The sequence below is a fragment of the Schistocerca serialis genome, chromosome 5 (assembly GCF_023864345.2).
Source record: "Schistocerca serialis cubense isolate TAMUIC-IGC-003099 chromosome 5, iqSchSeri2.2, whole genome shotgun sequence".
Taxonomy (NCBI): Eukaryota; Metazoa; Arthropoda; class Insecta; order Orthoptera; family Acrididae; genus Schistocerca; species Schistocerca serialis.
Window position 1 is genome coordinate 94,657,065 of NC_064642.1, and position 13,567 is coordinate 94,670,631.

General features: G+C 45.1%; 1 protein-coding gene across 3 annotated transcripts in view; it reads left to right on the top strand.

The window, feature by feature from the left end:
• The first annotated feature begins 6,086 nt into the window (after positions 1–6,086).
• Positions 6,087–13,567, top strand: part of LOC126482361 (proline-rich protein HaeIII subfamily 1-like) — a 293,138-nt gene continuing 285,657 nt past the window's right edge. The window contains exon 1 of one of the 3 annotated variants that reach the window (XM_050106445.1): positions 6,087–6,156. In XM_050106445.1, coding sequence (XP_049962402.1) covers positions 6,145–6,156 — 12 coding nt within the window. In that variant the 5' untranslated portion in view covers positions 6,087–6,144. The remainder of the gene's footprint in view (positions 6,157–13,567) is intronic. The other 2 variants (XM_050106444.1, XM_050106443.1) reach the window with 2 other exon arrangements.

The window sequence follows — 13,567 nt, forward strand, 5'->3', positions numbered from 1 at the left end:
GGGAGTCTTTCCGATGGTCAAATGGCGGTATGTTTGTACGATTCTCTTGTGGTGTGAACGATTCCTTGAACGTGAAATTTGAAACTGTCTTCAACTACCACAGCAGACTGGTCACGAAGGGACTGAATGGAAGCTTTAGAACCGCTTAACCATTTTACATAAGACCATAATTTTCTCCGGTTGCTAAGGTGTGACGGTGGTGGTTGTTTGTTTACCGCATAGATCTATCCACAGATGATGCACTACTTTCTACTATCTTCGATCGCCGTCATTTGTGCGTTTCATCTTGGACCGAGAGTGCAATAGCGTCTGCTTCCTCAGAATCTTCCGAATTTTGTTATTAAACCAAAAGTAGTTTCTAGGCACATAACTCTCCATACCACGACTTACTTTCTGTTTAAACTTTGCCCATTATTCTTCTACATCCATCTTACTGGAACTAAGTGATGCAAATTCGCTGACTGTGTGAGATGCTAATAACTGCTTATCTGCTCTATCTAGCAGAAACACTCTCCTAGCCTTGTTGATTGATTTATTAACTTTCGTATTCATAGTTGCTATAATGACAAGATGGTCGCTAATCCCGGTTTATATACTGACATTGTCAATAGGTTCCGGCCTATTTGTAGCTACAGGGTCTAAGATATTTCCATTGCGTGTGAGATGCCGAGCTAGCTGCTCAAGACAATTTTCAGAAAACGTATTCAAAAGCATTTCTCATGTCTTTCTGTCTGTACCCCCCACAATGATTCCACAGACATCCCAATCTGTACTCAGTAGGTTGAGGTCGCCTCCAACTAGTATTGCATGATCTGGGCATTTACGTGCTGTTGACTGTAGACTTATTTGAATGACTCTAAAAGTGTCACAGCAGAATCAGATGACCAGTAAAAACATCCAACAGTTAACTTGGTTTCACCTACACCCGTTACACGCGACCAGCTAACTTCACTGTCACACTCAATTTCGACTTCAACGGAGACAATACTTTTGTCAACGGCGATGAACACTTCCACTTCTATGGCCTCTAATCTGTCTTTCCAATATACGTTCCACGACTTGCTAATGTTTCAGAGCTTTCCACTTCGGGCTTCAGCCAGCGCTCGGTCCCAAGAAAGATTTCAGCGTGAGGACTTCCTGGAGCGAAGAAAATTCGGGAACTTCATTACGAATGCCTCGACAGTTTACTGCTAAAATTATTATAGCCGAAGTGTCTTTATTGTGAACGCAATCTGAATTCCCTTGCTGTGAGCCGACCGCAGTGGCCGAGCGGTTCTAGGCGCTTCAGTCTGGAACCACGCGACCGCTACGGTCGCAGGTTCGAATCCTGCCTCGGGCATGGATGTGTGTGATGTCCTTAGGTTAGTTAGGTTTAAGTAGTTGTAAGTTCTAGGGGACTGATGACCTCAGACGTTAAGTCCCATAGTGCTCAGAGCGATTTGAACCCTTCCTGTGAATCTACTGGCGAGTGTTCATCAACGAACCTCAACAGCTGTCTAGCCTAAAAATACCCTCATGTGGACTCCACAAGTACTCTGTGAGCCGTGCGCGGCTCGTGTTCATACCATTTATTGTTTGTCATCTTCTTTCACGGTACTGCCACCTTGTTTCCTTTTCCATTAACTGGTGTCACTAACTTCTGCCTTACTTGCCCGTGAGTGGCAGCAGCAGCGCTGATCGATAAGTGCACTGTCGTACCATCTCTGGAGCTACCGATAGTATTTCCGGGTTGTCGTGTGTCTGGAAGTCTGTTGGAGACGGACCAGCAGTGCAGTCGGGGACGGAGCAGCGGTCGGCGACGAAGGAGCGTCGGGGACGGAGCAGCAGTGAGGTGCGGACAGCCAGTAATTGCCGACCACTGGCGACGCACATGCAGTGTCTGACTGAAGGAGACTGGAGTGGAACCACTATTGGTTGGTCGTTCGATCGGTCGTCCCATCAGCCGATGTCTGTTTGGTCCTTTGACCGTTTCCGTGTGTGGCAGTCGGTCGGTTGGCGCAGAGCAGCCAGGAGGTCCCTGTCGCTCGGAGTCGGGCCGGAGCCGCTCGTGGCGTGCACGCGTGGTTAGAGTTGTGAGGCGCTTCTTGCGAGGGTTACGAAGTTCGTCACCCACTGATCTTGGACTCTAAAGTTGAGTGCTCACTTAACCTACTATCAAGCCTCAACTGCTATCACTTCTCTTCGTGCTTGATCCTGGTTTTTGCTTTCTGCGAGATTCCCACGAGCAACAACGTGTGTGCATTGAAGTCGGCTAGAATTGCATCCGTTTGCTTGGATAGGATTGAACTTAATTTAAGTCACTCCTTCATTAATGAAGTGCAACGGCGGTATCTTCTGCCTTGTGGCCATTAACGTTCCGGCTACCTGTCCTGGGCATTGACGTAGTTATTGGCAGTGTATTTTCCTCGTCGTGTTGTTGCTGTCCAGAACAGCGTGTAGTTCGACAGCTGAGGTGTGTTGGTAGTTTTGGGCGTTTATTCTGACTTGGCTGGATTGCGCACCAGTACTCAGAACGTTGTGCTATTGACGTCTTGTTGTCGTTTTGCTCGTCGGGTGGAGCAGAACTGTTGTTTGGTTTGTCTGCTGACCTTCGGTTGGATTGCCTTCCGATAAGAGGTTGTCGGTCTGGCTGCCTGTCTCACCTAAACGTGCGTTAGTGTTATTTCCCAGGCCGACCCTTGGAACCTTCTGAGCGCCGCTCCTTGTGTTTTACATAGTGATTTCCTGTTAGTCTTAAGTACTCTGGGTGGCCTTCAGCCGTGTTTTAGCGTATTAAAATTGTAGCTTTTTCTTCCTAGGCCTTAAGCCTCAAAATTGTTTTGGCATGGTGTGTGTTTTTCAGACGAGTTTTAAACTCTCTTAAATTAAAATTTTGTCTTGCCCTTAGGTCATAAGATTGGTGTTATTTAGTATGTTGCCTTCAGCCAAGTTTAATCTCTCTTACATTGAAAATTCAAAATTTTGTCTTGCGCTTAAGTCATAAGATTGTTTTTCTTTAGTATGTGGCCTTCCGCCGAGTTTTAATCTCTCTTAAACTAAAATTTAAAATCTTGCTCTTGCCTTAAGTCATAACATTGTTATTCTTTAGTATGAGGCCTTCACCCGAGTTTGCATGAAATGTTTAAGTTAAGGTCCTCAGTCCGTTAAATTGAAAGCTCTTCATCCTAGGCTTTAAGCCGTTAAATTGTTTGGTTGATATACGGCCTTCAGCCGGGTTTCAGCCTATTCAGAATTAACACTGAAAATCTTTGTTTTGGCCTTAAGCCGAACACTGTTCTTGCTTAATGTGTGGCTTTCAGCCTATTTTTATTTAAGTAAAATATATATATATATATATATATATATATATATATATATATATATATATATATATATATATATTTTAAAGAAGTGAAACTTCCAGAAGAACTCCTGTACCTCAATTCCTTGTTTAGGCCTTGGGCCCTGGATTTTCGTATGTGGCTTTCAGCCGATTTAAATCAAATCAAAAGAACTCTTCCATTAAAACCTTGAGAGTTTTTAATTTTTCCTTATCTTATTGCGTGTTTTGTTCAAAATGTTCAAATGTGTGTGAAATCTTACTGGACTTAACTGCTAAGGTCATCAGTCCCTAAGCTTACACACTATTTAACCTAAATTATCCTAAGGACAAACACACACACACATACCCGAGGGAGGACTCGAACCTCCACCGGGACCAGCAGCACAGTCCACGACTGCAGCGCCCTAGACCGCTCGGCTAATTCCGCGCGGCTATTGTGTGTTTTAACTAATAAAATTTGTATGTTGAGTGTAACTGACAGCAACTTATTTTGGCCCCTTTCCACAAACATAGCCTCACCCGCTCTGTTCAAAATGGTTCAAATGGCTCTGAGCACTATGGGACTCAACTGCTGAGGTCATTAGTCCCCTAGAACTTAGAACTAGTTAAACCTAACTAACCTAAGGACATCACAAACATCCATGCCCGAGGCAGGATTCGAACCTGCGACCGTAGCGGTCTTGCGGTTCTAGACTGCAGCGCCTTTAACCGCACGGCTACTTCGGCCGGCTCACCCGCTCTGTCCTGCTAGTCCAGGGAGTTCACTCTGTTAGCCGAGTAGCTGCTTCCTTTGTGTAGTACAGCCCTGACCTATCATGGACAGTCTTACAAACTCCCAAAAGAGAACGCAGCTCTAAAAATCTGCAGCCAAGACCGTCACTGACTCGACGAATCCCTTGGTTGAGACCCACCACTCGGCTCCAAACCAAAGACCCCGATCAACTCTGGGAACAATGCTGCAAATTGCAAGCTCTGCTGACACCCCGTGCGCGAGACCAGCAGTCTTAACCACCTCCTCCAGCCGCCTGTACAAACTGAGGATCGCCTCAGAACCCATACGGCAGGCGTCGCTGGTACCGACGTGAGCTACCACTTGGAGACGACTGCACCCTGCACGCTCGATAGCCACAGGCACGGGCGCCTCCACATCTCAAATAAGGTTCCCCAACAGACACACCGAGTGCGCATAGCCTTTCTTTCTAGCCCTCAACGCTCTCTGCCTACGGGGCTCCAAAACGCGCCTAACATTGGAGTTCCCAGTAACTAGTAAGCTCTAGCCACCGTGTGCCTGCTCGGACCCTGCTGGAGGAGCGGCCACCTGTCCACTCACAGGATGAATGGGCTAGGCTAGCCGCCCAGTCTTCACACTGGCCCTCCACCTCGAGCGACGCGAACGTGTTACCCCTCGCCACTCACCCTGCTATGAGGGTGGATCTACCGTGTCGGGTGCACTAGAAGATGCCTCGGAAGCAGAGCACGTGGACGAAACAAGCGACACTAGAGGTGTGCCACGCGACGCGCCAGGTTCTCCGCCACCGCTACACCCCGAAACAGCGACCTGAAGGTGACACATAGTAGCTAAAAGAGCATTCAGCTGTCGACGAACTGCGGCCAGCTCAGCACACAGCATGCACACATCCTAGCCATCCTAGCAAGACTAAACGGGAGAAATAAACTATAAAACCGGACAGAATTCTAGGTGCATCTCGCTACCCTCCCGATGTGTCACCAATGGGCGCAGATTCGTCAATGAGCTATGTAGCTGGCTGTCCAGCGAGGAGCAACTGTGCTACAGAATGAATGAATTTGCCCTTACAAAAACGCGAAATTAAACCTCCTCAGCAGAGAAAAGCGCATGAAATTTAATAAATATATTACGAGAGAAACACAGAAAAAATAAACACTTAACTCGACGCTCTGTAGTTTTATATCAGCTGAGAGCTAGAGCTTGACTGACTTTCTTCCTAAACGAAAGGATGGTTGCTTCGAAGCCAAAACAAATGAGCAACTACAACGCCTCTGTTCCAAGTGAACCGGTCATTGACTGGAAAAACTACCTGGAGACCATGTGCAGCAATTCATGAACTTCATGTTTCCATACAAAGATGTTATCAGCCCACAATTGTTCGTGATTGGTTTGAATAACATTCTGGACAAATCGAGCGAATTATATGGCTACGCAGACGTGAATCCCATCGAACATTTATGAGGCATAATGGGGAGGTCAGTTCGTGCACGAAATCATACATCGGCAATACTTACGCAAATATGGACGGCTACAGAGGTACCATGGGTCAACACTTCTGCAGGGGACTTCCAACGACTTTTTGAGACCATGCCACGTTGAGTTACTGCACCACGCCGGGCAAAAGGAGGCCTAAGACGTTAGCAGGAGGAATGCCATGACTATTGGTACCTCAGTGTATACTAAGTTGAAAACTACCAAGTTATAATATAGTTTAAGGTTTTTTTAAATTTTTTTCTACTTCTTTAATGTCGAAGTAAGTTGTTTTGTACCACCAGTATCCGTCTACTTTTTATTCTGCTACTGCATGAGATGCGATATTTGTTTCTGTTTTTTTTCCCGATGCGACTAGTTAATTTTGTGCGACCGCATGTATATTTGCACTAACTCTCCCAGGTGTTTATTAGCCGCCATCTCGGAGAAGTGTGAAGCCTGTCTGTTGCGGAGAGAAAAGTGATGACGCTGCTCGCTTCTCTGAAGAGGCGTGACCAGCAGTCGTTTGTTTGCGGAGACGCTCCCAGCGCCGCCTATAAAGGCCGCCAGCGCCGTGGCAAGCAGCATTCGCTGGCGCACCGCCATGGCCTTCGAGGTAAGACTGCACTGGCTACTAGTTCTGCGGCAGCGTACACACCAGGCTCCGATTCATCCGCTCTTGAGCTCCGTAGTGCATTTATACTCGTACACACACTGTTGACTGCTCGAACAGCTGAACGCGCAGTGCAATAGCTTGCCAGGATAGGAGGGGAGACAGGCCCGGGTAGGAGCCATCGAGATCTAGTCCAGATGCCAGTCTCAGTGTTGTATTAGGCAGTTTTCCCACCTTCTTTAGGCAAATGCTGGGATTGTTTTCAATTTACACCACAGAAAATACGATGCCCAAGCGGTTAACATACGACGAATGGTTCAAATGGCTCTGAGCACTATGGGACTTAATATCTGAGGTCATCACTCCCCTAGAACTAAGAACTACTTAAACCTAATGACATCACATGCATCCATGACCGAGGCAGCATTCGAACCTGCGACCGTAGCAGTCGCGCGGTTCCGGACTGAAGCGCCTAGAACCGCTCGGTCACAACGGCCGGCTTAACATACGACAAGTCATAGAATGAAGTTCATATGCATCACAGATAACCCGCACGACTCTCTCTATACAGTAGGCTCATTACGTTTCCGTAGGTTTACTGTGGCGATAAGAAGTGCATCGGCTACAAAGTTAAAAATAAATTTGCCAAATTATGAAAACAACGGACCACCTATTACTGGATAAAAGCTAAGAAAGACACATACTACATCTACATGATTGCTCTGCAATTTACACTTCAGTGTTCGACAAAAGGTCCACAGAAGCGCTTACAGATCATTTCTCCACATTTCCAGTCTCGAATAGCACGCGAGAAAATGAGCATCTAAATTTTTCCGGGCTAGCTCTGATTTCTCTTATTTTATAACAATGGTTATTTCTCCCTATCTAGCTGGGAGTCAAGAAAATATTTTGGCATTCGGAAGAGAAAGCTGATGATTGAAATTACGTTAAAGGTCCCGCCACAATGGAAAACGCCTTCATTTTAGTGATTTCTACAACAGGCAGCTTATCATATCCCTGACACACTCTTCCATACTGATAATACAAAATGAGTTGCCCTTCTCTGAATGTTTTCCATGCCCTTCGTCAGTCCCACCTGGCAAGGATCCAGGACGAGTAGCAGTGCTTATAACAGAACGGACAAGCGTAGCGGTGGCTGCTTCTTTAGTAAATTTGTTGCATTGTATAAGTGTTCTGTCAATAAAACGTAGCCTTTGTTTCGCCTTCCCACAATATTTTCTATGTGATAGTTTCAATTTAAGTAATTTGTGGTTGTAATCATCATTCAATCGAATCGACAATTCATAAATACCCGTGATGTATTGTGTAGCCAAATTTTAACAGAGTTTTTTTTTTCAATACTACAGTGGAGATCACACACTTTTTCATGTTCAGATTCTATATGTGTTCGTGGGTACGCCGTACAATCCAATATCTGATAATGGAATCTCTGTACATCTACATCTACATCATACTCCGCAAGCCACCTAATGCTGTGTGGTGGCTCTGAGCACTATGGGACATAACTTCTAAGGTCATCAGTCCCCTAGAACTTAGAACTACTTAAACCTAACTAACCTAAGGACATCACACACAGCCATGCCCGAAGCAGGATTCGAACCTGCGACCGTAGCGATGGTACGGTTCCAGACTGTAGCGCCTAGAACCGCTCGGTCACCCAGGCCGGCTGCTGTATGGTGTAGGGTACTTTCGGTACCACTATCTGATCCCTCCAACCCTGTTCCACTTGCGGACAGTGCGTGGCAACAATGATTGTCGGTAAGCCTATGTATTGGCTCTAATTTCTCGAATTTTCTCCTCGTGGTCAATACGCGAGCTGTATGTGGGGCGAAGTAATATGTTGACCGACTCCTCCTGAGAAGTGCTGTCCCGAAATTGCAATAGTACATCTCTCCGTGATGCACAACGCCTCTTTTGTAACGTCTGCAAGTGGAATTTGTATAACACCTCCGTAACGCTCTCTCGCCAGCTAAACGATCCCGTGACGAAACGCGCCGCTCTTCGTTGGATCTCCGCTATCTCCTCTATCAGTCCTACCTGATAGGGATCCCAGATAGATGAACAATACTCAAGATTCGGGTGAACAAGCGCCTTACAAGCCACTACTTTTGTGGATCAGTTATATTTCCTTGAGATTCTTCCGATAAATCTGAGTATGGTATCTGCGTTTCCCAATATCTGTGTTATGTGGTCATTCCACTTAAGGTCGCTCTGGATAGTTACGACTAGATATTTTACGGCAAACGATGTCTCCAGCTGTTTGTTATCAATAGTGTAGCTGTACAGAAGTGGATTTCATTTCCTATGTGTGCGCAATATGTTACATTTATTTACGTTCAGGGTCAACTGCCAGAACCTACACCATTCGTCAATTCTTTGCAGGTCGTTCTGCAAATTCTTACTATCTTCAGGCATTGCTACTTTGGTATTGGCGACTGCATCATCTGCGAATAGCTTTAAAGAGAATCTTATTCTTTCTACTAGATCATTTATATAAATTATAAGCAGGAACGATCCTATCACACTTCCCTGTGGTACTCCGGATATTGTTCCGTTAAGAGCGACTTATTGAGTGCTATCTGCAAGAAAGTCTTGAATCCGATTGCAAGTCTGCTCCGATACTCCGTAAGCTCGTATTTTTTCATTAAACGACAATGCGGGACGGTGTCAAATGCCTTAATGAAGTCAAGGAACACGGTATCAACCTGAGCGCCGTTGTCCACTGTGCTGTGGATCTCATGAAGGAACAGAGCGAGCTGAGTTTCGCAGAATCTCTGTTTACGGAATCCATGTTGATTTTTATAGAGGCGATGTTCATTTTCCAAAAACGTCATAATTTTTAGCATAAAACATGTTTCATAATTCTACAACGGACTGACGTCAACGATATAGGTCTATAATTGTGTGGATCTGTCTTACGGTCTTTCTTAGAAACGGGAACGACCTGCGCTTTTTTCCAGTCGTTAGGTATCTTTCATTGCTCAAGCGATCTACGATAAATTACTACTAGAAGGGTCGCAAGTTCTTTCGCATAATCTTTATACAATCTTGTGGTTATGTCATCTGGTCCTGACGCCTGTCCACTACTAATTGATTGTAGCTGCTTTTCAATTCCACGGCCGGTTATCTCAATATCTGCCATTTCGACGTTCGTATGACGATTGAAAGGAGGGACAGTGCTACAATCTTCCGCGGTGAAACAGCTTCGGAAGACCGAATTCATTATTTCGGCCTTCTCTCTATTCTTCCGTTTCGGTGCCGGTGTTGATGCTGAGAATATGAATTGATGATTTTTACCCACTTTCTGATTTTACATACGACCAAATGTCTTAGGGTTTTTGCTCAGGTCGGTTGACAACGTCTTAGTTTCAAAATCATTGAACGCTTTTCTCATTGCTCTCTGTCTGACCATGATGTAACCCAAATGAAATCTTCTGGGTCTCCAGCCTTTTTCTAAGTATGTCTCCTCCGCTTGTGGTTTTTGAACAGTGAATTTGCCGTTAATAGACGAAAGTTATTGCGGAACTCATTCAGCCATTGTCCTCTCCCATTTACACTACCGAGTCCATATTCTTCCCTATATCACGTCCTAGTCATCCACATGCCGTGTCTAATACTACTAGGGGAAAAGCGCCGGTTCCAGAGTCATCTGCCACTGCCAGGGGTATGCTGTGTACTATCGCGGTTAGCAGCTACACTACGAAGCAAATTGCTTGCCTATTGACTGATGGACATCAGTACGTTAACAGCCATACAACTCAGCATCACTTCCTCACTGAGGACCAGAAGTCATGATGGTATACATTGGTAGGTCTGGATGATGGGGTACAAATAAGAATGCAATATGAGGCGATGCTGCTTTTAGGCTCGTGGTGGAGGTATTTACGTGTGGGTGATCTTCTCATGGGACGACACGTCTCTCACCGGCGAGAATTACCGAAACCTGCTGTTCATGCATGTGCACCTTTTTGTTCGTTTACAGTTCCTTACAGGGGGCCTGTAGTTTCAGTTAGACAGTGCTCCGTCACATCGTTCCCGAATTCTGGTTAGTTCTCCAAAGACGTGAATCTGCTTGTGTAACCCCAGGCCACCTGATGTCAGTCCTATTAACAACGTCATTGTTGCGAAAGAGGTTTCTACATGAAATTTTCTGGTGGACTAAAACTGTGTGTCGATCTGGGCCGCGAACTTTGGTCCAAGTCACGGTACGAGAAGTACCCCTGAAACATCACAGAACCATTTCTGCTCTGAACTACAACCTTCATTCACTGCAGGTTAAACGCTTCATTGGCGCTTCGGTGCAAGCGACGCCCTGCATCATTTGACAAGAGATACATTCGCTACTTGTCGGACCATACTGCGAGGAACGTTCTTTAAGTAATCCAACACGTATTTTTTCTGAAAGCGGGTTGGTTTTATTCAGGGTTACAATCCGTCATATTAGTCCCCTCTCTTTTGGGTACAAACCCGATTTTTCAACAAAATCTCCGTTAACTGCGAAGGCCTTACGCCAGCTCACTGGGAGAGCCTGTATGCCCGCAGAGTTCCATTCTTCTGGTCGACGTCGGAGCCAACGTCTTGTTGCATCAATAACCTCCACACCATCTACGTTTTGCTTCTCGTGGAGTGCAACCTATATTGGGCCAACAGATGGAAGTCGGAAGGTGCGAGATCCGGCATGCAGCTTGGATGAGGCAGAACAGTTCAATAAAGTTTTGTAAACTCCTCTCGGACACGAAGTCTTTTGTGAGGCCTCGTGTTGTCATGGAAAGTTCATACCTTTTTTTCTGGCGAGGAACACGCTGAAGTCGTGTCTTCAGTTTCCTGAAGACAGCGCAATACACTTCAGAGTTGATCGTTGCACCACGATGGACGACATCAAGTAGGTAACCCCATTAGAGTCCTAGAAGAGTGTTGCCGTGGCTTTGCAGGCTGAGGGCAGGGCCTTGAACTTTTCCTTCAGAGAAGAGGTGGTATAGCTCCACTCCACGAATGGGCGTTTTGTTTCTGGTTCGAAGTGATAAACCCATGTTTCATCGCCTGTGACAAAGTTCGACAAAAATTGTCAGGATCAGCTTCCTACAGCGCAAGCAATTCCGTACAGAAGGCCCTTCGTTGCCCTTTATGGCCTTGTATTAGGCCGCGAGAAATCCAGTGGACACACACCTTTGAGTACCCCAAATGGTGGACGAGAGAGTCAGCACTACCAACAGAGATGTTCAGTTGGGCAGCGAGGTGTTTGATTGTGAGCTGTTAACCACCTCGAATGAGAGTGTCCGTACGTTCCAAATTTGCCGGAGTCGTAGCCGTTCGCGGCTGGCCGGCACGCGAGAAATCAAACAGGTTTCTATGACCTTGCTGTGACGATGACAGACGCCCTGCCCGGTGACTCATGTGTTTTTGTTCACTGCCAGGTCTCCTTAGGCATTCTGCAAGCGCCTATGACTATCTGCAATGCTCTGGTTTTCAGCCAGACGAAACTTAATGACAGCTCTTTGCTTGGAACGTGTCTACGAGGGTTGTCCAGAAAGCAAGTTCCGATCGATTGCGAAATGGACATCACAGTGAAAACCCGATGACGCTTTGTACAAATGTGTTGGGTAGTGTCTGTAGTATGAGCGTCGATCGCATCAAGACGCTCTTTTCAGTTGTGAGCGAGTAAAGGTGTTTAGAACAACGATGTCTCCGGCCAAGTAGGAGGGCCCGATGAGAGGCTTCGCCATAATGAATGCAACCCACCTAACACAACTGCCACGCATTTCCTTCTTCATGGCAATTGAGGCATTGAGATCAAAAAGGGAATATGTCACTCAACTGATGTTCTGAGATATGTTGCAAAAACTGTATAACTCTGAATAGCGTTATTCCCAAACCTTATAATTAGTCCCATAGATTTGTGAGGAAGAATACAATCTGCAGTCTTAAGATGAAGGCAATTAATAGAACACGGTAACAGAAGATGACTGACATATCACCTTTTTTATTTAAACAACAGATATTGTACTGAAATGTTGTATAACGAAACAAAATACCACGTATACATGCAAAATATTATTTTTAATCATTTCCACATGGTCATACACATGTAACATGGGAGAGTTAATTCCACATGTTTTACTTACTAAACAACCCTTTTTATATTGTCACTCTTGGTCACTGTCCCAAACTTCAATTCCAGATTCATTGGCGTCCTCTCGACCAGTCAGTTTATTAATGTCGCATTGCCTTAGAAGGCTATCAAAATACTCACTGCAAAGGGATAACGTCAATCATGTGTGCAATATCATTCAGTTTCTTAGGTTTCAGTGGAATGACGTCCATGTATGTTCTCGGCACACTATGGAAATGAGGGACTGTCCCAGCATTAACCAGACGAAAATCATATTTCATCATTGCACTGCTATTGGGTGAAACAGAGACACATTTTTGACTCGTCAATGTCCTCAAATAGTTTGTAACGTGTAACAACCCATTTATCTCCTTTCACAGTTACAGACTTCTTAAAAAATGAATCTGGATATTTCTGATAGTCAAGAAATGCGTCTTGTGTGCATAGTTCAACATGCATGCGTTTCCTTGCTTTCTGTAGTACTGTGAACCATTGGTGGGGAGTATACACTGTGTCCTGTTCCCTTTTCCGTAATTCCAGACCTGTAAAATCCCTATCACAGGCATTGTAGGAATGCCCACGGGTTGGGAACATTTGGAAAACGTTGGAAAATCTACCAGTATGAACTAAAGTGTACCAAAATTGAACCACTGTGCGATTCCTATTCTGCCCTGTACAAACATCTGAAAATGCATACAATTTTTTCACACTAGAGGCCACATGTTAAGTTATCAAATCCATAAGGAGACAAACCACTGCATTAGGACCCTTCTTAGCGGTTACTTCATCAAACATATAAATGAAAGCTTTGTTATCAGAAAATCTACGAATTCCAAATATAAATACCCATGGCTGCCACAAATAGAACATATCAGTTATCGGTATGTGTGGAACAGTCACGTTGTGCATGAAATCGAATGTGATCATTTCTGATTTTCACATCACTTCTCCTTGTACAACTTTTTCACAACGTGCTCTTGACCGTCTTTTGTTTAATCACATTCCTCTTCCACGATTGGGGGCGCCTTTTCTCGCTTCTAAATTCATGTAAATTGTCTTCTGACTCGTCTAACGGTTCCATCGCCGAAGCCGTTTTGAAATCTCACAGCTGATTACTGCAAACCGCTACAGTGCTGCCCTCACACCTCACGTTCTTTCGTGCAATATATGGCCTTGCCTTTGTGACAAGTCTTCTTTCTACAAGAAACGTAATTTCAACACTGGTTTTAAGAGGGGCAAAAACACTGAACAAGTCCCATTTTAGAACCAACAGATGCGGAATCG